The sequence below is a fragment of the Cricetulus griseus genome (genome assembly GCF_003668045.3).
Source record: "Cricetulus griseus strain 17A/GY chromosome 1 unlocalized genomic scaffold, alternate assembly CriGri-PICRH-1.0 chr1_0, whole genome shotgun sequence".
Classification (NCBI taxonomy): domain Eukaryota; kingdom Metazoa; phylum Chordata; class Mammalia; order Rodentia; family Cricetidae; genus Cricetulus; species Cricetulus griseus.
The window spans coordinates 60,321,104-60,343,422 of record NW_023276806.1 but is presented as its reverse complement, the minus strand read 5'-3'; the positions used below and the strand labels follow the sequence as shown (position 1 = coordinate 60,343,422).

At 48.9% G+C, this 22,319-nt stretch overlaps 2 protein-coding genes across 3 annotated transcripts; one reads left to right on the top strand and one right to left on the bottom strand.

Annotated features, from left to right (window-relative positions):
* The first annotated feature begins 1,943 nt into the window (after positions 1-1,943).
* Positions 1,944-12,450, top strand: Sv2a (synaptic vesicle glycoprotein 2A). Its single transcript, XM_035451564.1, has 12 exons — positions 1,944-3,152; positions 4,403-4,583; positions 5,073-5,224; positions 5,324-5,457; positions 6,051-6,140; positions 6,348-6,458; positions 6,622-6,710; positions 7,289-7,453; positions 7,630-7,763; positions 9,336-9,542; positions 10,063-10,222; positions 10,582-12,450. Exons 1-12 carry the CDS (start codon positions 2,531-2,533, stop codon positions 10,763-10,765), a joined length of 2,229 nt encoding a protein of 742 aa, XP_035307455.1. The 5' UTR covers positions 1,944-2,530; the 3' UTR covers positions 10,766-12,450.
* A 1,287-nt stretch (positions 12,451-13,737) lies between these two features.
* Positions 13,738-16,578, bottom strand: Bola1 (bolA family member 1). 2 transcript variants are annotated; one of them, XM_035451563.1, is made up of 2 exons: positions 16,330-16,578; positions 13,738-14,219 (listed from the first exon to the last, which is right to left on the bottom strand). In XM_035451563.1, the coding sequence occupies exons 1-2, from the start codon at positions 16,423-16,425 to the stop codon at positions 13,803-13,805; spliced, it is 513 nt and encodes a 170-aa protein (XP_035307454.1). In that variant the 5' UTR covers positions 16,426-16,578; the 3' UTR covers positions 13,738-13,802. The 2 variants fall into 2 exon arrangements, with proteins under 2 accessions (XP_035307454.1, XP_027249488.1); XM_027393687.2 differs by lacking the exon at positions 16,330-16,578 and adding an exon at positions 14,445-14,599.
* Positions 16,579-22,319: the final 5,741 nt, after the last annotated feature.

Below are 22,319 nucleotides of genomic sequence, written 5' to 3'. Positions count from 1 at the left end.
GTAAATCCCAGTCTGGTCTCCTTTAACTCCACCTCTCCCAGGGCTGTCTCTCTTCCTCAGGCTCAGCCACTCTGTGCTGCTTTGCAGGCTAAATATAGCACTACTTCCTCACCAGCTCAAAGAATTTGTCTTTTTTCTCTCTCTCCTGGGCTTGTTGGCCCTGGGGGAGCTGGCTGTTGAGCCACCATCAACTGTTGTGGCTGTGGGAGCCTTTCCTACCCCTGTAGTCATCTATGAGGGATAAACAATGTCAACAGGCATAGGGAACAGCTCCTGGTGGATTCAGATACTCCCTTCAGGGTTTGAGGGGAGATCATGGTTGGGAAAGAAAGGCAAGGGATAAACATTGCCTTGCACTGAGAATGGTTGGTCCCTGAACCATGAAGAAAAGGTGACATAGGGGTCACTGCTCTGGTCACTGTTGGACAGCAACTGCTTACATCTGTCCTTGTCTGTGTTTCATTTCTGAATGAATGACATAGCATTATTTACCCTTTACACTAGCGTGCATGCGTGTGTGCCTGTGCGTGTGTGCGTGTGTGCGTGTGTGCGTGTGTGCGTGTGTGCGTGTGTGCGTGTGTGCGTGTGTGCGTGTGTGTGTGTGTGTGTGTGTGTGTGTGTGTGTGTGACATTAGTCAAGGCTCTGGCTGGAGCAGTGGATTATTTTAGGGGAGTGATCTTGCTCAGAATCTAGGCCTGTGTCCTCTGTTGCCATGAAGGAGGTTATCTTATACCTCCCTTTGTGGGGTGTCTTTTTTTTAAAGGGGGGAAGTCCTGGGCCCCCTTCATTCTCCAACAGCTGCCTACGCAATGCGGTATTTGTGGACTCTTTTTTCATTTACTCCTGAAGAAGCAGAGGGATTAAGAGGGTTTAGGAAGAGAGACCCTGGAGGAATGAGGCACAGCTATAGACCTTAGACACTAGAAATGTGACCTCAACCAGTCACTTCTACTCCCACCCCACATGTGAAAGGGGGCCCAATATGTGACATTCTGAAGGAAGGGGATAGCAGCTACTTGTCTCTTCTTAGCGCATGACCTTCCGTCTTGACCCTTATACCCAGGTTCCAAGTCTCCCTTTTTGGGGTCCTCATCCTGTTCGTCTACAAAGGATATAACTAATTCCAGCTGTTAGAATTAGTTTAAACACAGAGTTCTTGGGAGGATCCTGGGCATCAACGACCAAATAGGGCCTTCTTCTGACTGCCCCTGCTTCGTTCCCACTTTTTCAATATAATCGGGAAGGAAGCAAACTAATATTCGTAGACTGTTATTGTGAGGTTAAGATTCACAACTCTGAGAAATGGATTTTCCCAAGTTAAGTATAAGGACACTGAGGCTCAGGCAAATTGGGGCAACCTGCCCAACAGCAGTTAGCAAGTAGGGGGATGGGGACTTCAAATGTCATGTGCTTTGCATCTAACCAGCATTCTCCTTGATAATGTCCCTTTCTTGCTGTTTACCCTAAAGAATATGCAGAGGCAGCTTGGCTGAGGGAATCTTTGGGAGGGATTGTAGGGCATCTCACTGTGGTCCTTTCCCCTTCACACTAAGTTCTTCATCACTTTTCCTGTGGTTAGTATCTGTGTACTGGATCACTAAACCCTTACGTTCAGTAAGAGGGGACCAAGGCTTGGATAATCAGAAATGTGTCATACTCATGTAGTCCGTGCCAAACCCAAGTCTATCTGGCTCTGGAGGCTGAGCTTTACCTACTGGGCTAAGTGGGGAGAAATTTCTCCTCAGGAGACCTCCAGGGAAGAACTGTGGAGGCCCCACCTTCAGGTCCATCAGTGCAGTGAGGAACCTGGTCAGAGGGCTTGTTCTGCTGTACATCATCTTCAGGGTCTATCTTAATGAGATCCCTTCAGGGACTAGAGCAGGGAGAGCTTGTTTCTCCTGGGTTTTCTTTGCCTTGGGTCTGAACTGAATGTGGGCAGTAGTTAGGGATGATAGATGACCGATTTTGGAGTAAATCCTATATCTACCCTCCAAGGGCAAAGTGAAGGGACTTGTATGTTCAGTGGCCCACAGTTGGCCCATATAATCACCTCTCGTCAATGGCTGGTGGCCTGAGGGGAAGGCACCACCGGTACATAGTCTAGACCTGTTACTGGGTTGAGGGGGGTTCCATATTGGCCCTCCTTCACTAGTCTAGTGAACTTCTTTTTCTCCTTTTTCTAGGTTTCCAGTGGCTCCTAGAAGAGAAGTAGGCAGCCCTCCCTGAAATATCTTGACTCCTCCATTTAGCCTCTCCAACCTGGCTTCCCCTTCCCATCCCATCCCTCTGCTTCCCCTCCCTCTCCCCCACTTCCCCTACTGACCTGGGTACAGAACAAAGTTCTAACCTTCCATTCCCCTTTGGGACTTCACTGCCAGGCCCTAGTACCTCCTATTCTGAGCCCAAAGGTTACTGGAACACATTTCATCTGGGGAGAGGGTCTTCTTGACCCCACAAGCTGTTGAACAAAAGGCTGAAAAAGAACCATCGAGGGAGGTTGATCAAACGAGGCGCGCCCCAAGCCCCATCATGGAAGAAAGCTTCCGAGACCGAGCGGCGTTCATCCGTGGGGCCAAAGACATCGCCAAGGAAGTCAAGAAGCACGCGGCCAAGAAGGTGGTGAAGGGCCTGGACAGGGTCCAGGATGAGTATTCTCGAAGGTCTTACTCCCGGTTCGAGGAGGAAGATGATGACGATGACTTCCCTGCCCCCGCTGATGGTTATTACCGCGGAGAAGGGGCGCAGGATGAGGAGGAGGGTGGGGCCTCTAGTGATGCCACCGAGGGCCACGATGAAGATGATGAGATCTACGAGGGGGAATATCAGGGCATTCCCCGGGCAGAATCTGGAGGCAAAGGCGAACGGATGGCGGATGGGGCACCCCTGGCTGGAGTGAGAGGGGGCTTGAGTGATGGGGAGGGTCCTCCTGGGGGCCGGGGGGAGGCACAGCGGCGGAAAGATCGCGAAGAATTGGCTCAGCAGTATGAAACCATCCTCCGGGAGTGTGGCCATGGCCGCTTCCAGTGGACACTCTACTTCGTGCTGGGTCTGGCGCTGATGGCAGATGGTGTAGAGGTCTTTGTGGTGGGCTTTGTGCTGCCCAGTGCTGAGAAAGATATGTGCCTGTCTGACTCCAACAAAGGCATGCTAGGTAAGACCCATGTGGAACACCCTGCTGCTGGGAGCTGCCTGCTTCTCCCCAATAGCTGTGCAAGATACATGTAGAGGGTACTTCTCCTACGCACACCATCCCCCCATAGACAGACACCCTCTTCTGGAGGTTGAGTAAATGAAATTGTGTGTGAAAGAGACGGAGTGTAGCTGGATTGGGGCTTTCACTAGTGTCTGAGTGGGTGGCAGTTTGCCTAACTCCCGGATATGGCCATGGTGGGTTGGGCTGCCAGTGCATTTTCAAAGTCTGACAGAAGGCAACTGTTGCTGAGTTGCCTTCCCCTGCTGCAGAGCAAGAACAACAACAACAATAACTTTGAAATAGTTTGCTATACATTGGAAGGGTCTGTTTGGAGTGGTGTGGGTAGGGACATCTCAGGCATGGGAGTATCTAGGGACCAGGACTGTCTTTATAGCCTTTTCCTGACAGGGATCTAGAAGGAGGAATCCCACAGGCTCACTGAGAAATTATAGAGGGCTGGCTTTGCCATAGACAGGTCGCTCTCTTGGGCTTGGTATTGGCATTGATACAATGCAAAATTTGGAAATGATTTAAAAAATCAATTCCAACTATGGTTATGGGAAAGAGGCAAACTGAGGAATTTTAGGAGCCCAAGTATTGCGTTTAGAAGGATAAAGGAGAAACTTTGTATTGGAGCCCCTTTTCCAAGGAACAGGAGATCCCCTTTGAGGGCATTAAAACTGCATTGGACGGGAGAGGAGGCCAGGTGTGTTGTGAACGAATACCATTAGTCCCAGTACTCAGGAGGCAGAAGCTGGTGGATCTGTAAGTTTGAGGCCCATATAGTCTACACAGAGAGTTCCATCCTGGTCTACACAGTGAGACAGCATCTAAAAATGCAATTAAGACAAATAAGCCACCAAACAAATCAAACTGGGAGGGTAGAGTAGTTGCAGGTGGCAGATCCATCTCACTTCTGTGTGAGCTGGGGATGAACATTATGTTGATGGAGGAAGGGGAGAGGAAGAGGGGGGCTAGGGAGAAGGGAGGGGAGAAGGGGGAGGAGAGCGAGGGAGGGTCTCTCTCAGATGTTTGCCTTTGGACCCCTGGTCTGCAGTGATGACTGTTCTCCCTCATCTTGGGGTAGTAGACTTAGCCTCAAGCTTGTCAGTCATTCTGCCTGAGGAGTTTCAGCCCCTACACTGCTCAGCTGATGGGAGAAGTGAGGCCTATCTGCTCATGTGCCTCCGGTTTCCTACTCTCCACAGGCCTCATTGTGTACCTGGGCATGATGGTGGGAGCCTTCCTCTGGGGAGGCCTGGCTGATCGGCTGGGTCGGAGGCAGTGTCTGCTCATCTCCCTCTCAGTCAATAGTGTCTTCGCCTTCTTCTCATCTTTCGTCCAGGGTTATGGCACTTTCCTCTTCTGCCGCCTCCTTTCTGGGGTTGGGTGAGTGTCCACATCCTAAACCCTTAAAGACCCTGCTGTAATATACACTTGGTACAGTGCCAGGCATACACCTTAAATATACGTGAATTGAGTGAATGATCCCCTTTCCACTCCCCACCCCCATCTTCAGGCCAGCTAAGCCTGTCCAGGCCTGCCAGACAACATGCAGAATGCTATGCCTGGTTCATCCCTGTGTCCTCCAACTTATCTCTGTTTCTGAGGCTGTCCACACAGAGGTCCAGTGGGCCTCAGCCTTGCCCCCTCCCAACTCTTACCCACCTTCAAGGTTTGATACTTGTTCTTTGCTTGCCCTGAGACCTGCTTGCCTGTTTCCTGCCATCCCAAAACTGGTGACTTGGTGGCTGGTGGCAAGTAGAGCGTGTAAGACATAATATATGAGATGGAGAGGAGGGAATGAGGACCCAGAGCACTGGGGTAGGGGACTGGGTTGATGGCTGTTTCCTAATGTTAATTTTTTGAAACGTACAGGATTGGTGGTTCCATCCCTATAGTCTTCTCCTATTTTTCGGAGTTTCTGGCCCAGGAGAAACGTGGGGAGCACTTGAGCTGGCTCTGTATGTTCTGGATGATTGGTGGAGTGTATGCAGCTGCAATGGCCTGGGCCATAATTCCCCACTATGGTAAGCAGGAGTTCCCCAGACTCTCTGTCCTCTGCTGTGCTCCCTGTGATGAGAGCCTCAGCTTCCTGCTTCTCTGCTGATTCTGTGATTGTCTGCCAGGGTGGAGTTTCCAGATGGGCTCAGCTTACCAGTTCCACAGCTGGAGGGTCTTTGTCCTCGTCTGTGCCTTTCCCTCTGTGTTTGCCATCGGGGCTCTGACTACGCAGCCAGAGAGTCCCCGCTTCTTCCTAGAGGTGAATGGACTGCTTCGGGGGTGGAGGGGGTGGGGAGGGGATAAGAATGCTGGCTGTGGGGTTGGTGCACTCCTGTGACTGCTACCTCCTTCATGTGCCCATGACTCTGGGGACTTTATCTTGCTTCCTTTGTCTTAAAATATGTCTCCAGAAGAATTCGGAGAGACCAGGAAACCTGCCCATCTATGGGTGGCTTAAGATTCTGCAGGCTCAAGTTGGGATCTACCCTTTACACCTCCCTTCCAGCTGCACCTGGCTCTAGCAGATTAGGATGGGGCTCCTTCTCTGACCATAGACGTAGCCATCATTTCCTCTGTCTTAGGCTTTTTCTTTCTGTCTTACTGGAGGGATCCCTAGGATCTGTGCTGGCATCTGTTCCCTTGAAGACCCTTTACCCCAACTCTTGCCAGAGTCTGATCATGCTTTGCTGTACCCCAGGTCGGGCTGGCATATATCCCCAGAGATTAGGGTTTTGGGGAGCTGGGAGTCTTTCTGGGTCTTGGGATCCCAGAAGCCAGATTGAAGGGACGGGTTCTGTACATTGGATCTGGGAGCCCTGAATTGCATGTTGGGAATTACATTTGTGGTTCTAGAATGGAAAGCACGATGAAGCCTGGATGGTGCTGAAGCAGGTTCATGACACCAACATGCGAGCCAAGGGCCACCCTGAACGAGTCTTCTCAGTAAGCGACAGCTTCCCACTCAACCCTACAGCCCCCCTTGGACCCTTTCTGGATGTCCATTTTCAGTCCCAGACCACACTGTAGTTCAATGATATTCCCAGGGCATTATGTCACTCCCTGCCTCCCGTTTTATTTCTGAGAGACAGAGACGGGTTAGAGTGGGTTGGGAAATAGTGTGTAAGAGCTCACCCCTTTTCTTGTGCCCAGGTAACCCACATTAAAACGATTCATCAGGAGGATGAATTGATTGAGATCCAGTCTGACACAGGAACCTGGTACCAGCGCTGGGGAGTCCGGGCTTTGAGCCTGGGGGGTCAGGTAATGGGGGATGGAATGTTGGAGAAAGATAAAGGAGTGGGGGAAGTGGCAGAGGGAGGGCTTGAGTCCTTGTGATGGTGAAGGTAAACTGGGCGGGGAGGGGGGCGGGGCTATGCATAGAAGTCACCGTGGCCACCTTGCACCCTCACTGTGTCCCTCGTAGGTTTGGGGGAATTTCCTCTCCTGCTTCAGTCCAGAATATCGACGCATCACTCTAATGATGATGGGTGTATGGTTCACCATGTCATTCAGGTGAGAGGGCTGAGTGAACTGAAAAGAGCAATGAGACTGGAAATGAAGGGGCAATAATGAGGGAAGATGCTGTCTGTTCGAAACTTCTTGATGCTTTACTCGGGTTCTCTACTTAATGAATGCATCAAACTTGTAATTCAGGCTGGTAGGTATTGCATTTTTTATCCTGTGCAGACAGCGTGCCAGGATGAGTAGATATGCCCAGTCCTTATACTTTGTATTCTGTCAGGGATAGATAAAACTAGCTGTAAAGTCAGGGCCGTGGTGCCACACTGAGGTAAGAGCACTGTATTATGGGGACACATGGGGCCTGGTGGGTGGGGATCTAAGTCCTCAGGAGGGGAATAAGACAGGTTGAGGGATGGGAGTGGCAGAAGAAGGAAGAGGAAATTCCTGGGAAGCAGAGAGTAGGATGGGTAGCATAGAAGACTTTAAGGTCCCCAGCACCACAGTAACTGGAAGGGGTGTGTGGGGGAGGAAGCTGGGGGGAAGCATATAGGTGGACTGTTCACCTCTTCCTCTGATGGGGTTCTGGTGCCTTATCTGCCTCGTTTGACTCCACGACTTTGACCCTCCAGCTACTACGGTCTGACTGTCTGGTTCCCTGACATGATCCGCCATCTCCAGGCTGTGGACTATGCAGCCCGAACCAAAGTGTTCCCAGGGGAGCGCGTAGAGCATGTGACATTTAACTTCACACTGGAGAATCAAATCCACCGAGGGGGGCAGTACTTCAATGACAAGTATGTGGGGGCTTTTCCACGCCACTCTTCCCTGTCCCTTCTACTTCTTGTCACTTTGATGAGTCTGAGTCCAAGGTTGTTTGGGGCAAAGCCTATGTGTTGATCTCCACTTGTAGGGAGTAAGTCAGTGAAGGGGTGAGGCTGAGGGGGCATGTCTTGTCATCCTGGTCCTGTAGGTTCATCGGGCTGCGTCTGAAGTCGGTGTCCTTTGAGGACTCCCTGTTTGAGGAGTGTTACTTCGAAGACGTCACATCCAGCAACACATTCTTCCGAAACTGCACATTCATCAACACCGTGTTCTATAACACTGGTAAGGTGGCCAGTGGGAGTCAACACAACAGCTGGGACCTTGATGAAGGGAGGAGGCGTCCTCATCCCCTAGCTGACAGTTCTCAAGCCGAGAGTGCCCTGGAGCCTTGGGGTTGCTTACTGGATACCATCAGTGTTTTGGGACATATAATGAACACTAGGTATTTTGATGGACTGTCTGAGAAAATGTCACATTTCTTCACCTTTAGCTGTAATTATAAGAGCTCAGTGAGTTAATGTTAATGCAGTTTTGAAGAGGGTAAACTGGGTTATTGGGGAAAAGGAAGACAATGAGGAGGGGTATTTAATAAGAAAAATGCTGGGAACCATGACATCCACCTACTTCTTAGCTCAGCCTATTAGCACAGGCCTGTAATCCGCCTCTTCAGAAGGCTGAGGCAGGAGGATTGAAAGTTGCCTGGGCTACTGAGGGAGCATAAGGCCAGCCTGTGCAACTTTATAAGATCCTGTCTCAAAATCAAAACACACTGAAAGGGCTGAGAGTGTCGCTCAGTGGTGGAGCCCTTGCCCAGCTCATGTGATGCTCTCTAGGTTCAGTCCCTAGCTTAAAAAACAAAACAAACAAACAAAAAACTAAACTAAGTATGCTGGTGCACCCTGGAGGGGAGGAAGGAGGAGCGAGCTCAAGTTCACTAAATAACAGGTTTGAGAGAAACTTGAGACCTTGTTTAAAAAAAAAAAAAAAACAACTTTAAGGAGGCTGGAAAAATAGCTCAGTAGTTAAGAGCACCTGCTCTTGCAGAAGATCCAAGTTTGGTTCCCAGAGCTACATCAGGCAGCTTACACCTTCTTGTCACTCTTGTTCTAGAGGATCTAAAATTGTCTTCTGGCCTCTGAGAGCCCATGGTACACACACAGACACACAGACACACACACAACTAAGATAAATCTTTTAAAAATATGTAAGAAAAAACTCGGCATCTACTTTTTTTTAAAGACTTTATTTATTTATTATGTATACAACATTCTGCTTCCATGTATATCTGCACACCAGAAGAGGGCACCAGATCTCATAATGGATGGTTGTGAGTCACCATGTGGTTGCTGGGAATTGAATTCAGGACCTCTGGTAGAGTGGTTGGTGCTCTTAACCTCTGAGCCATCTCTCCATCCTGCATCTACTTTTTAAAGGTTGACTTCTGTGTGGTAGCTCTGTGAGCTAGACGAAGCATCCCTCCTCAAAATGGAGTACTCTGCAAGTTTTTCCCACCTTGCAGAGGAAAAGAGAGAGGGTAGGACTTTAGAATTTATGTTTAATGTTATCTTTAGAAGCAGTTCCTAGGTCAGCAGTAGGGCTCCTTCTTATAGCCAGCTCAGGTGGACAAAAAGGATGAACAAGAAACAAGGACTAGCAAAGCCTCAGACACGCTTCTTGAGTGCCATCCTGCTGAAAAGATTGCTAGTTCCCATGGTGATCTTATTTGATGCTTTGCAATGATGCCAGGGATAACACTGAGAGCCCAACTGCTAACTTCCACAAATGCAGCAGATCCCTAAGCCATGAGCGGGAGCCGCTTTGTCTCACTGCTTGCTCTGTGTCTTGACCTCCTAGACCTGTTTGAGTACAAGTTTGTGAACAGCCGTCTGGTGAACAGTACGTTCCTGCACAATAAGGAAGGCTGCCCACTAGATGTGACAGGGACAGGGGAAGGTGCCTACATGGTGTACTTTGTCAGCTTCTTGGGGACACTGGCTGTGCTTCCTGGAAATATCGTGTCTGCCCTGCTCATGGACAAGATTGGCAGGCTCAGAATGCTTGGTAAGGGCACGAGGGCTGGGTGCTGGCTGGTCAGTATGAAGGCAGCTAGGGCTGGGGCAGGCTGTCAGGAGACTTCTCACCTCCAGCTGTGGAGGAGATTGACCAGAGAGTTTCTCCGTCATGTTTTGTTTAGGGGTGCTGCAAAATGGGGATGGACCTGGCATAGAAGTTACTCTAGTAGGTTAAAGAGAATGACGGGCAAGTCGGGTGCAGACTTTGAGGTTATAGGTTTGAAATTCAGCTCCATCACTTACCTTGGGCAGGCTATTTATTCCCTGTGAGCTTGCACCTGCAACATAGGACGTGAAAATAGCACCTGACGTCTCAGATAGATACATCTGAGTCATCAAATTACTTGTCTGAGAATTGGTATTGGATAAATGGTTGCCACTGTTACGATGTTAATAAACACAGGGGCTGAGGACCACCTTGGGAAACAGTTACCTGGGATTGTGGCAAAGCTTGCTGGTGGGCAAGCTGGGCCATGGCTGGGTTTCATTGCTCTCCCTTCTGGTTCCAGCCGGTTCCAGTGTCATGTCCTGTGTTTCCTGCTTCTTCCTGTCTTTTGGGAACAGCGAGTCAGCTATGATTGCTCTGCTCTGCCTTTTTGGGGGGGTCAGCATTGCATCCTGGAATGCGCTGGACGTGCTGACAGTGGAGCTCTACCCTTCGGACAAGAGGTAGTGTGGTGGGGGCGGGGAGGAGGGTTAGGAGCCACGGGACAGGGGAGGAGTGCAGTGAAGAGGAGGGCGGGGGTGGGAATGATACTGTCAGGGATGGGGCACACATCCCTGCTGAGTTTTTCCTTAACAGCTGGGAGCTTTTGTGTTCACTCCTACCTGCTAACCTCATGCTTCTGTCTCCTTTCTCTCCCGTCTCCCAATCTGTCTGTATTCCCACCTTCTCCCCTCGTTCTCCACCTTCCTCCCCTCTTCTGAACACTGCTTGCCGTCTTTCCCCACTTGGCTTTTTCACCCACCTGTCTTCCGTCTTCTGGGCCCTGACCACCATGTGGCTTGGCACGGGGCCTCCTGAGCAGGACCACCGCCTTTGGCTTCCTGAATGCCCTGTGTAAGCTGGCAGCAGTGCTGGGGATCAGCATCTTCACCTCCTTTGTAGGCATCACCAAGGCTGCTCCTATCCTCTTTGCCTCCGCTGCCCTTGCCCTCGGTAGCTCTCTGGCCCTGAAGCTGCCTGAGACCCGGGGGCAGGTGCTGCAGTGAGGACAGGGGTCTCGGGCTTTAGGGATGGGTGGCAGGCACACTGTGAGACCAATCATTCCTTTTATCCCTTCCCTGCCCTGCCGTCCTGGTTCTCACTCCCCTGTGTTTGGTGTCTTAGTTGTGTGTGCCTGTGTGCATGTGTGTGACCCTGATGGGCAGGGGCTATAGGGAAGGCCCCTTCATCCCACTTTAGGGATGAGGCGCTCCCCACCTGCTGCCACCCTCAACTTTGCACACGAGAAGGTTGAGCTGCATCCTTCTCTCCCCCAGTGTTATTGGGGGGTCCTTGTTTCCCTGCTCCAGGGGTTCTAGAATTTCTGCCTTCCCCATCATTCCCTCTGCCTAGGCCCTGGTGAATCACAGGTATGGAGTTATGTTGGGGGCTGAGGCTTGGACCAAATGAACTTCTTGAGTGGGAAGGGCCTTGGGTGCCCTCTAACCTCCCAAGGATGCTGGGGAGTAGCCATAAACCTCAGCCCTCTGGCCTCCATTTTCACCTCAATGCAGGCTACAAATGTGAAGCCTGGATTTTATGGAATTTGTTTTCTGATTCTTATTTATATATAAGTTCTGAGGCAACTTAGCAGGAATGTGTGTGTGTTTGTGTGTTTGTGTGTGCGTGTGCATGTATGCCATGGGGTAGGGGTACCACTATACTGTTCAAATAAGCCAAGGGTAGTAGTTTCAGTGAATACACACAACACTGTTTTTCTCTATTACCTCCCAGAATCTTCTGTATTGGAGCTGGGAGGGAGAAGCACTAGCCAGGCTGGAATGAAAGTCCTGCAATCTAGGGAGTCCTGGGGGCACCTGACAAGGCCTCACTCTCCTTCTTCCTCTAGAGAGGTCCCACCCACTAGCCACAGCCCTTCCACCTGACCTGTCCTCACAGGCAGGGGCCAGAGGAAAGAAAGGGAAAATAACCAGGCTTAAGGTCAAACCAGCAGATCCAAAAGCACAAGGAGTTGGGGCAGGGGCAGGAAGCAGGGGTCCTCCCCTCACCCCTTTTCAAAGAGGGACCAGAAGCCTCAGTTTCCCCATCTTGCCCTTCTCTAGGTCAGCCTCTGTAGGTAGAGCTGCCCCTCCTACCCTACGATGTGTGACTGCTTTTCTTTGGTACTTTCTACCCACTCCCTCTGTAGCTGTGATGTGTTGTAGTTTTTAGCTGTTTGTAAATGTTAAAAAAAAAAAAAAAGTTAAAAGGAAGTTAAAATAACCACAAAAAATCCAAATTCACCCTCGTCATGCTTCGTCCGGTGCCCTCCACCCTAAGGCCATTCCTTGGTTTTGTAACACTGAATCAGGTGGTGACTGTTTAACTCCAGTGTCTGTACTCAAAGGACTGCCTTCTTCCTCCAGTGCCCAGTGCACGAGTGTGCCCCTTCTCTCTCCATTCCGTGGCTGGACGTAGCCCTCTCTCCCTTACATCCCCAGGGGAGACACTTCCACTTCCTTGTCTCCTGAGGAACCCTAAACCTGATTCATTGATGTGAAAAATGAAATGAAAAATACTGCTGAAAAATAAAGGGTACAAAATCCTTAAGATTCAAAGTGGCTCTGTCTGCTTCTTGGCATTTGCACTCAAATTTAGCTCTACCCCGACAGTCTGGGGAAGATAAAATGGTGTTGGAGAACAATTCCTTTTCCAAAGCCCTCTATTATTATTATTCTTGACTTGTGGTATAGGGCACCTCAAATCTACATTTTGTGTGTTTAAAAAACATTTTATTTGTGGAGACTGGAAAGGTGGCTCTCTGGGTCCCTTGTTACCCTTGCAAAAAGTAACATAAGCATGTATTTTATGTGTGTGAGCATTTTGCTTACACATGTGTATATGCACATGTGCCTGGTACCCACTAAGGCCAGAACTGGGTACTAGACTCCTTGCAACTGGAGTTATAGTTGGTTGTGAGTCACCATGTGGGTTCTGGGGATCAGACCTGGGTCTTTGTAAGAGTGGAAAGTGCTGAGCCATTTCTCTAGCCCCTGATTTTAAGCAATGCCTTGGGAATTTGTCTGCAGCTGGCCCTTGACTCCCCTTTACTCAGGTCCATTGCTGCTTCAATCAAGCCACAGTACATTTTTTCCCTTTTTTGAGATGTCTTACTATTGAGCTCTAACTGGCCTTGAATTCAATGAGATCTGCTTGCTTCTGCTAGGATTAAAGGCGTGTGCCGCTACACCCGGCTCTGAAGCCTGAATAACCTTCTACTGCCCAAATAGGTCCAAACTAGAGACAGTTTATAGTGAGATATGGTCGAGATTATATACTGAGACATTGCTGGGATTAAACCCAAGGCTTCTGACAAGCTAATGAAGCGCTCTGCCACTGAGCGCATCCTCAGCCCAAGCTATGGTCAGCAACACCTTTCTCTGGTAACCTCCTCATAAAGGACACCGGAGAGCTGCTTTAGCGAATCACCTGCGCTTCCCTTGAAAAGCCAGGCAGTGTTTGTTCCGTTTTTTTCCTGCTTCAAAAGTAGGAATTTCTTCCCTTCCGGTTTAATTTTGGTATCCTTGTAAAACTCACATAGTTCACTTCCTCTCGAATCCCTTCTCTAGTCCCTCACAGAAAATGCCTGTAGGGACCTAACAGCTGCATAAAGCTCAATGCCCAGAGCCATTTGATGGTGGGAGGAAGGACTCCCAAGAGTTGTCCTCTGACCTCCTCCACACGACCGCTGTGGTGTCCTGTACCCTCCATCACATACACAGGTAACACCGATTTAACAAGTATTAAGAACACCGCTTTGACCTCACCAGGCAGCTTCTCTTTTATTTTCATGGCCTTTTCTGACTCTTCAGGACCCAGCAGCCATTCTTAACTAGCCCAAGAAAGGGCAGTTGTGAGTGGCAGCTACTCTCTCCCTGGGCTAGCTTAGCTTTCACCGGCCAGGAGCTTCTTTGCCTCGGCATGGTGTGTGTTAGCAGAAAGGGTAGGGGTCCTGGTCCATACAAACCAAGGCATGAGGTAGTAATGATTTAGAGGTTTATTCTAATTTGGCCCATTCTGATCGCTGTTTTCCCAGTCTGGGTATCAGGAAGTCCCTCGAGTTTTCTTGCTTCCACCTAGGCAGGGGGGGCTCGTGTCCAGCTGTGGGTTCTCCCTCCACTGGGCGGGGGTCTTCGCCTGGATGGCCAGCGCGTGTACCGGCCCAGCCAGCTCCTCCGACAGCGCCGCGTGAACCAGCCGGTGCCGTTGCAGAGGGCTCATCCCCTCGAACCGAGAGCTCACCACCGCCACACGGAAATGCGTCTCGCTGCCTGCTGGGACGGCGTGGCCGCCGCTCTCGTTGCGCAGCTCCAGTACCTCGGGGCTCAGGGCTTGCTCCAACTTGGCGCGGATAGCGGCCTCCACTGGCCCTCCGGCCGCCGATCCCGCGCTGTCCCGCGACGCACAGGCGCGCGTGGCCATGGGGACCGTGCACCGGGCCAACTGCGCCCTCAGCATCCGCTGCGGAGAAACCAAAGGCGCGGGGCTGAGAGCTGGGTTCACACACCCTCCCCGCGCACCCCAGGACCGCCTCTGCACTGCTGGCGCCTGCTGGGACGGCAGGAGAGCTGGGCACCAAGGGCACTGGGAAGGCACGGCTGGGAGCGGTAAAAATGGAAGGCGTGCAACTTGGTCCTTTTGATTGAGTCAGAGCCCTAACGTCCCCTCCGAACCCTAGGGTGATACCTCTGTGCTCGCCGCGCAGCCTACGTAAAGCACGTCTGCTTTACGAGGCGTCGGGAAGCTCGCTAGGAAACGCAGTCCCGGTTGCGTCTGGCAGGCGTTACGTAGTACCCAGAGGCTTCATGGGAACTGTAGTCCCCGCTCCTCCCAACTGGTGCTGCCAAGTCAGGAAATGTAATGCAGATGCAAGGATAAAAGGATTTTCTGCAAATTTGGGATTGTTGCGCCGGATTTGTTGTTTCTTGATCTTGTAACTCAAATAGCTTTATTCCTTTATAATTAATTAAAAACAAGGTCTCATGTTGCCCAGGCTGGCCTCCACCTCTCTAGAATGCCTGATCCTCCTGCCTCTACCGCCAACGTGCTGGGATTACTGTCCGGTGTCACTGACAAGAGCGCCTCCAAAGTAAAAAAGGGATTCCTATGCGATTACAGCTGACCTTGCTCAATAGGTCAACCACAATTCAGAAGGGAATGTCTGCCGGGACAGCCTCGTTCCCAAGGTAATCTGTCTTGCTTGAAGCGGATAATCCCAGGAAGAAAATGAAGACCCTCACATAGCCCTCTATAGCTGCGGCAACTTCCTCATTCCCAAACCCACTCACTCACCCCTACATAGGGTCCCAAGCAGCTTTTTCCCTCTGGCAGACCCCTTCATTCCTGAGAGAGAAAGGCTGTCCCTCTCTGTGTGCACTAATAAGCAGGCTCACCTGTTGAGGTCAGACTCTGGTCTCTTTCTGCCTTCTGTCTCTTCACCTGTACTCCTAAATCTAACAGTTACACCCCTGAATCCCCATTATTCTACCATACAGACAAGAAAATGGAAGGCCATTATATGCACTAAGCAGGTAATTATTTTATGCCAGACCAGTGCTGGAGGCTGGGGAATGAGTACAGGCTCTGCGCTCAGAGTTTACAGAGCACTGAAGAAATAGTGAGAGGAACACTGTAATATGGTGTGCCAAGTGTATGATGAGACTAAACACGGTTTATTGCAAGAATATTACTCAGACTTGGGGACTAAACTTGTCTTAGTTAGGGTTTCTGTTGCTGTGAAGAGACACCATGACCATGACAACGCTTATAAGGAAAATATTTAAATGGAGTGGCTCACAAAGGTTTAGTCCATTATTGTTATGGTGGAATACGGTGGTGTGCAGGCAGACACGGTGCTGGAAAAGGAGCTGAGAGTTCAAGATCTTCATCGGTAGGCAACAGGAAGTGAGCTGAGTGCCACACGGAGCATATCCTGAGCATAGGAAACCTCAGAGCCCATCCCCACACGTCCTCCAACAAGGCCAATGAAGCCACACCTCATAATAGGGCCGTTCCTTAAGAGACTACGGGGGCCAATTACATACAAACTACCACATTCCACTCCCTGGCCTCCCATAAGCTTGTAAAAATACCATAATACAAAATGCATTTAGTTCTACTTCAAAAGTCCCCACAGTTCCAACAATGTTTAAAAGTCCAAAGTTCTAAATCTCTTCTGAGATTCATGCAATCTTTCCTCTCTCTCTCTCTCTCTCTCTCTCTCTCTCTCTCTCTCTCTCTCTCCTCTCTCCTCTCTCTCTCCTCTCTCTCTCTCTTCTCTCTCTCTCTCTCTCTCTCTCTCTCTCTCTCTCCCCCTCTCTCTCCTTCTCCTCCCCCCCCCCCCAGACACAGGGTTTCTCTGTATTGTTTTGGAGCCTGTCCTGGAACTTGCTTGGTAGACCAGGCTGGCCTCGAACTCAGAGATCTGCCTGCTTCCTCTCGAGTGTTGGGATTAAAGGTGTGCGTCACCAATGCCCAGCTCATGCAATCTCTTAACTGTAATCCCCTGTAAAATCAAAATCAAAAAATAGATCACATGCTCCAACACATAATGGCACAGGATATACCTTACCATTCCAAAATGTAAGGAAGGGAATGTAGTGAGGAAACACTGGATCAAAGCAAGATCAAAAACCAGCTGGGCAAACTCCAAACTCTGCATCTCCATGTCTGATGTCAAAAGTTCTCTTCAGATCTCCAACTCCTTTCAGCTTTGTTGACTGCAACACACCTCCCTCTCTTGAGCTGTTTGCACTCCCTGTTAGCAGCTTTCCTCAGCAGGTATCTCATGGCTCTGGCATCTCTAACATATGGGGGGGAGGTTGATAGTTGGGGGGGGTGTAGGGGAAGCTGTAGCCACGCCTTCTTAGGGGCTGGCTACAGGAGTACCTGAGGGCTTGTGAGGGCGTGGTCAGAGTGAGTAGGGGGACTGCGTTTTCGGTTTCGGTTTCTCTTTGCTTCTTGCTGTACAGACTACCACCGGCTGGCTGGTCCGCTCTGTAAGTAAGGCTTTTCCCTATTAAATTGGTCCGCTCTGTAAGTAAGGCTTTTCCCTATTAAATACCCTTATATTTCTACCTGACTCCGTATTGGTAATTACCTACTATAGGGGGGTGTCTCCAAGGTAATTCAGGCTTCTCCTTCACAGCTTCACACAATGGCCTGTCTACTAGGCTTCCATTTGAGAGGGCAGAATAAAACTCCTTTTTAGGAAAAAGCCTTTTTGAGAAAATTCCTATGTGGCCCAAGGCTGACTCAGCTCCGGGATGAAAGGGCCATAAACAGTTCTGAGAAAATTCACAAACTGTGCCTGCCCAGGTCAAAGCAACCCCACTCAGTGGTCAGACAATGACTGACTTTGGTAAACAACATCTGCTTTCCTCAGATTGCCCTTGTGGGCATCTGTTAGTAACAGTTTTAGAATTCCTCTAGACCACAGCAAATGGATTTAAAGGTCCCAAACTCTTACTCAATCCTGAAATGTCAATACCACCCTGCTTGCAGTTTTTCCCTTAAAAAAACCCTTTACCCTAAGAGTTCAGGGCTGTTCTCCTTCAGCCTCAGCTTTGGGGTGTGTCTGTTGACAGAGTGCTGGTTGACTGTCCAAGATCGAGCTTATAATCAATAAACCCATGTGTTTTCATCAGCTACTGACTCTGTGGTGGTTTTGATCATGGGTCTCTAAACGTGGGCACAGCACATTCAGGGACATCCCTGACATATGCCTGGCCTCAGCTTCTTTATTCCATAACTCCTTTCTTCTATCCTTAACTCTAAATCCAGAACCACCTGTCCAAAGCCGCCAAATTCTGCTGCTTGCTGGGGCTGGAACATCACCCCCCCCCAATCCAATTACATCTTCACCAGCTCTCTGTTTTCCAAGGTTTCCTTTACTGCCTAAGCTTGGCTGTACTGAAAATGGATCTGTAGACCAGGTTGGCCTCAAACTCAGAAGTCTACCTGCTTCTGCCTCTGGAGTGCTGGCATTATAGGCATGCACTGCCACTAAGCTTTTCTTAAAAGTTGGAAACACAAGTTGGAAATTTAGTTGGATGGGATCTTGCCCTGAGGTCACCATTCCCTTTATTCCATTTCATAATCTGCTTACTTCCTTGAACACAGGACTTAGTTCTGTTCCACTTCTTGGTGCTCCTTTTCTCCTCAAATTGTAATTTTGTATTTTTCCCTGTTTAGCTTGTTCTTTTTCATTGTAAATTTTTATAAGCATGAACACTAGTAACCACATGACAGCGTCTACACTGGGATGTTTTGAGATTCCCTCTGCCAACATAATTAATCCATAACTCTTCACTTTAGCCTCAGGCAGACTCTTTGGACAAGAGTAAAAACAGCCACTTCTTTAGGCAACATACTAAAATTATTCTCCTCTGAAACCTCTTGAGTGAGCCATCCATAGTTCAAATCACTCTCGGCACTACTGTCTTCCATTCTCCTACTAGTATGGCCCATTAAGCAGCACTTAAAACCTTCAACTGCTTTTTAAATTCACAGTCCAAAAGTCCAAGTGCAGGCAGGCAGGCAGACATGGTGCTGGAGAAGGAGCTGAGGAGTTCCATGTCTTGATCTGAAAGCAACAGATCCAAAGGAACTGAGACACTCGATATAGTTTGAGCACAGGAGACCTCAAAGCCTATCCCCAAACGACATACTTCCTCTAACAAGGCCATGCCTACTGAAACTAAGCCCACCTCCTCATTGTCCCACTCCCTATGAGCTTATGGGGGCCAATTACATTCAAACTATCACACTTTTCAAGAGGTTGCTAGAGAGCAGTCTAGAGGAAACAGCAAGACTACTTCTTTTTTACTTTATTTGGTCAGGATGTGGTAGCTGAATGAAATGAGAAATAAGCTCTCCAAGGTATGGCCGAGAAGGTTTTATTGTAGATATGAGGGAGGGTACAGCCAGAGGCAATTAAAAGAGTCTAGAGCAGGAAGAAACATTAGCAGACTGAACTAGGCCATGAGAAGAGAGGGAGGGGATGAGAGGAAGAGAAGAGGAGAGAGAGAGAGAGAGAGAGAGAGAGAGAGACAGAGAGAGACAGAGAGAGACAGACAGAGAGAGAGAGAGAGAGAGAGAGAGAGAGAGAGAGAGGTGCTGGGAAAGGGAAGGTAAGCCCCTGGGCTAGAGAGGGTTAGGGTTGGTTAAGAAATGCTGAGGGGAGCACAGGGACTGGGTGGGCCTAGTGGCCATTTTTCGCTTTGGTATGCTAACAGACACCTCAGTTAGCTATTGCTTCTTTGGGACCTGACAGTAGCCTTGCATTGGCAGTGGGATGGTCAGTTCTATGCTGTTGCAACCTGTAGCAACCCGAGCAGCTTCTGTGAGGGACATCTACTCAGGGGAGGCCATGTTCTTGACTTTGCTGCAGAAAAGAATTTCAGGACAGTCAGTATGACACAGAGGTAGAGTTTATTTTACTTATTTTGTTTTTTATTATTATTTGCTTTTTCTGAGACAGTTTTGTTCTCATCATAGCCCTGGCTGTCCAGGAACTCATATGTATATCAGGCTGGCCTCAAACTCACAGAGATCCTCCCACCTGCGCCTCCCAAGTGCTGGAGTTAAAGTCATATACCCCTGTTGCACAAATTCTAAGAGGTCTTAATAATAAAAGCCCACAGTCAGATATTAGGGGGAAAGCTGAAAGTCAGAGAAGCAAAGCAGCCAGCAAGTAGCTCTTACCTCTACCTCAGACCCAATGGACGAGCCTGTCTTCACAAATCCTCTGAATGCTAGACTGCTTAGACTGCACTGAGCTCCTGTCTCCTGCTTTATATTCCTCTCTCCCCCAGACATAGGCCTTCCTGGCTCCACCTCCTTAGTGCTGGAATTAAAGGCGTGTCACTCCAAGTGCTGGGATCACCTTTGTGTGAGCTCTGTTTCTCAATTTCGTGTAGCTTCGGGTGGCCTTAAACTCACAGAGACCTGTCTGCCTCCATCTTCTGAGTGCTGGGATTAAAGGTGAGTACCACCACTGCCTGGCCTCTATGGATAATTAGTTTGGCTAGTTTTGCTCTCTGATCTTCAGGCAAGTTTTATTTGTTAGATCATAAAATATCACCACACTTTGCTAGAGGTAGCATTTATTAAGGAGAGATTTTAACACTGATTTAAGCATGGAGGTTAACTGAAGTACTGAGGAAAAGGCTAGGATACACATGTGTGGGTCTTGAGCTTCTCCAGGGAATTGTGTGCATCTTTACATTAGTATTTATATGATTTGGTGGCTTCTGGAGCTACATCCCTAAGGGCTGTAGGGCTTTAAAGGTGATCACAGGTGGTTTCTGTTTAAGTGGAAATTCTGTCTCAGCATCCCGCCTCCCCTCAAACCTTACCCCTCAGAAAGTCCACCAAGGTGTGGTCCCTCCCCCTGAGATGCTCAAGACTGTACCGACAGGGTATTTAAGACCCAGACCCTAGACTTGCCAAGTGATTTCTCTCCTCCCTTCCCAAGAGTCACCCAGGAGTTGCTTTGTTCTGTTAATTAAAAGCTGATCTTATTAATTTGGCTGGATTTGGCTTATTGCATCATTGGAGATTCAAAAATACTTATCAGTTTCTGAGATCCAACAGATAGCATTACAGCTGATAAAGTAAAACCCTGTCCTGAGGTTTGTACACTAGAGTTAAGATATGCTTCTACTGCAAATATGGTTTATTGTCTTGTTTGTGAGATTTCCAGAAATCTATAATTTTGCATCATAGAAAGATATGTAAGAGATATTCATGCTTAGTCTGTGAGCATGGCTCGGGGCTATTTCATTGTTACTTGAAATACCTCTATGTAAAAAGAACACTGTCCCCATGTAAGCAGCTTCCTCAGCAAATGCTAACCATATTGGAGCTCTTCACCAAAGACGTCGAGAAGCTTCAACTAGATTCTGAGGTGAGGTGTGCCTTTCCCTTCCCAGTTTCCCTTTGATGGGGTAATGTCCTTCTGTGTATGTGTTTCTCTTATTGGTTGATGAATAAAACACTGATTGCCCAGTAGCTAGGCAGGAAGTATAAGTGGGGCTGTGAGACAAGAAGAATTCTTGGGAGAGGAGGCAGAGAGAGGTCTCGAGGGAGAGGCCGTGTAGTCAATGAAAGAGTAACATGCTGGAGCAATATGGGTAAGCCACAGCCTTCTGGCAATACATAATTTAATAGAAATGGGTTAATAATTAAGAGAGAGCTAGCCAATAAGAAGCCTGAGCCATTGGCCAAACAGTTTCTAAGTATTATAAGTCTTTGTGTGTTTATTTGGAGCTGAATGGTTGTGGGACCAGGTGGGAAAGAAACTCTGTCTTCACCCCTTTACCTTTCTTTCCTTCCCCAACCTCATATGTCAAAGCCAGGAAGACGGGAGTTTGGAGTGGCATTCCCTCTGGAGCAGGAGGGGCTCTGCCAGTAGAGATGACAGTAATGATGGCATAGAGGATGCAGGAAAAAAAACCCATTTTCTCCGCTGATTAAAAAATTAAAAGGCAGCAGGGCATTGGTGGCACACGCCTTTAATCCCAGCACTCGTTAGGCAGAGGCAGGCGGATCTCTGAGTTCGAGGCCAGCCTGGTCTACAAGAGCTAGTTCCAGGACAGCCTTCAAAGCCACAGAGGAACCCTGTCTCGAAAAACAAAACAAAACAAAAAATAATTAAAAGGCAAGAAAAGTTCAAAGGTCAAGCAAAGCCAAAGTTTATTTAAAGAAGACAGTTTTATTAGAGGCTTTGTTTTTAAAACAAAGCCAAACAAATAGCAGGGCAGGCAAGCTGTAATCTCAGCAGCTGCCCCCAGCGGGAGGATGGAGAAAAGCAGGAAAAATTGCCCTGCTGTCTAAGTTAATCATGCCCAGAGAACAACCACATGGTGGAGACAGGCGCTTTAGAGAAAAAGTAAGGAAGCCCACCAGAAAAAGAACACGTAGGTTCTGGACAGCATCTGAAAGAAAGAACAGAGAAAAAGCTGTACTGTCAAGTCCAAAGGAAATTCCATTTCCCCAAATTCCAAAATGACTCTCTGTGGTGCCTATTAGCACACCAAAGCCCATGATAGCCTCCCCAGCCTCCTCTAAGCCAGCATCATAGCCCTTCTCACCTCATCCCCTACCCTAAACTCCCCCCAGTTCAGGGGCTTCTCCCCTGCTCATTCTCCTTATAACTCTGCTATTTATTCTCTCTCTCTCTCTCTCTCTCTCTCTCTCTTCTTGAGACAAAGTTTCTCTGTGTAGCCCTGGTTGCCCTGGAACTCACTCTGTAGATAAGGCTGGCCTTGAACTAAGACATCCACCACTCTCTGGCTCTCGAGTGCTTGGATTAAAGGTGTGCCTAGCTGAGCCTAGCTTTCTAAGGGTGGTCCTGCCTCACCCAGGGATGACTGGTTGGCCAGGTGGTTAAACGGTCTAACTGGATTACCTGTTCATGTTTTGAGTAGCTTGGAATGTTAGGGCTCTACCCAGGACAGATATGTCATCTTTTTACCATATACTTACACATGTACTTACACGTTTAAGTACCTTTTGTACACTTAGAACAGGTTTTAATGTGTTTATTTTGCTAAAGCC

What these genes read in the sequence shown, in the direction of transcription:
- Sv2a (XM_035451564.1), top strand. Translation starts at nt 2,531, where the DNA reads ATGGAAGAAAGCTTCCGAGACCGAGCGGCGTTCATCCGTGGGGCCAAA. An exon ending in ACCCTGAACGAGTCTTCTCA is followed by an intron (nt 6,141 to 6,347) that starts GTAAGCGACAGC and finishes TCTTGTGCCCAG; the next exon opens with GTAACCCACATTAAAACGAT. An exon ending in GGGCAGTACTTCAATGACAA is followed by an intron (nt 7,454 to 7,629) that starts GTATGTGGGGGC and finishes CTGGTCCTGTAG; the next exon opens with GTTCATCGGGCTGCGTCTGA.
- Bola1 (XM_035451563.1), bottom strand. Translation starts at nt 16,425, where the DNA reads ATGGAGATGCAGAGTTTGGAGTTTGCCCAGCTGGTTTTTGATCTTGCT. An exon ending in CTTCCTTACATTTTGGAATG is followed by an intron (nt 14,220 to 16,329) that starts GTAAGGTATATC and finishes GTTTCTCCGCAG; the next exon opens with CGGATGCTGAGGGCGCAGTT.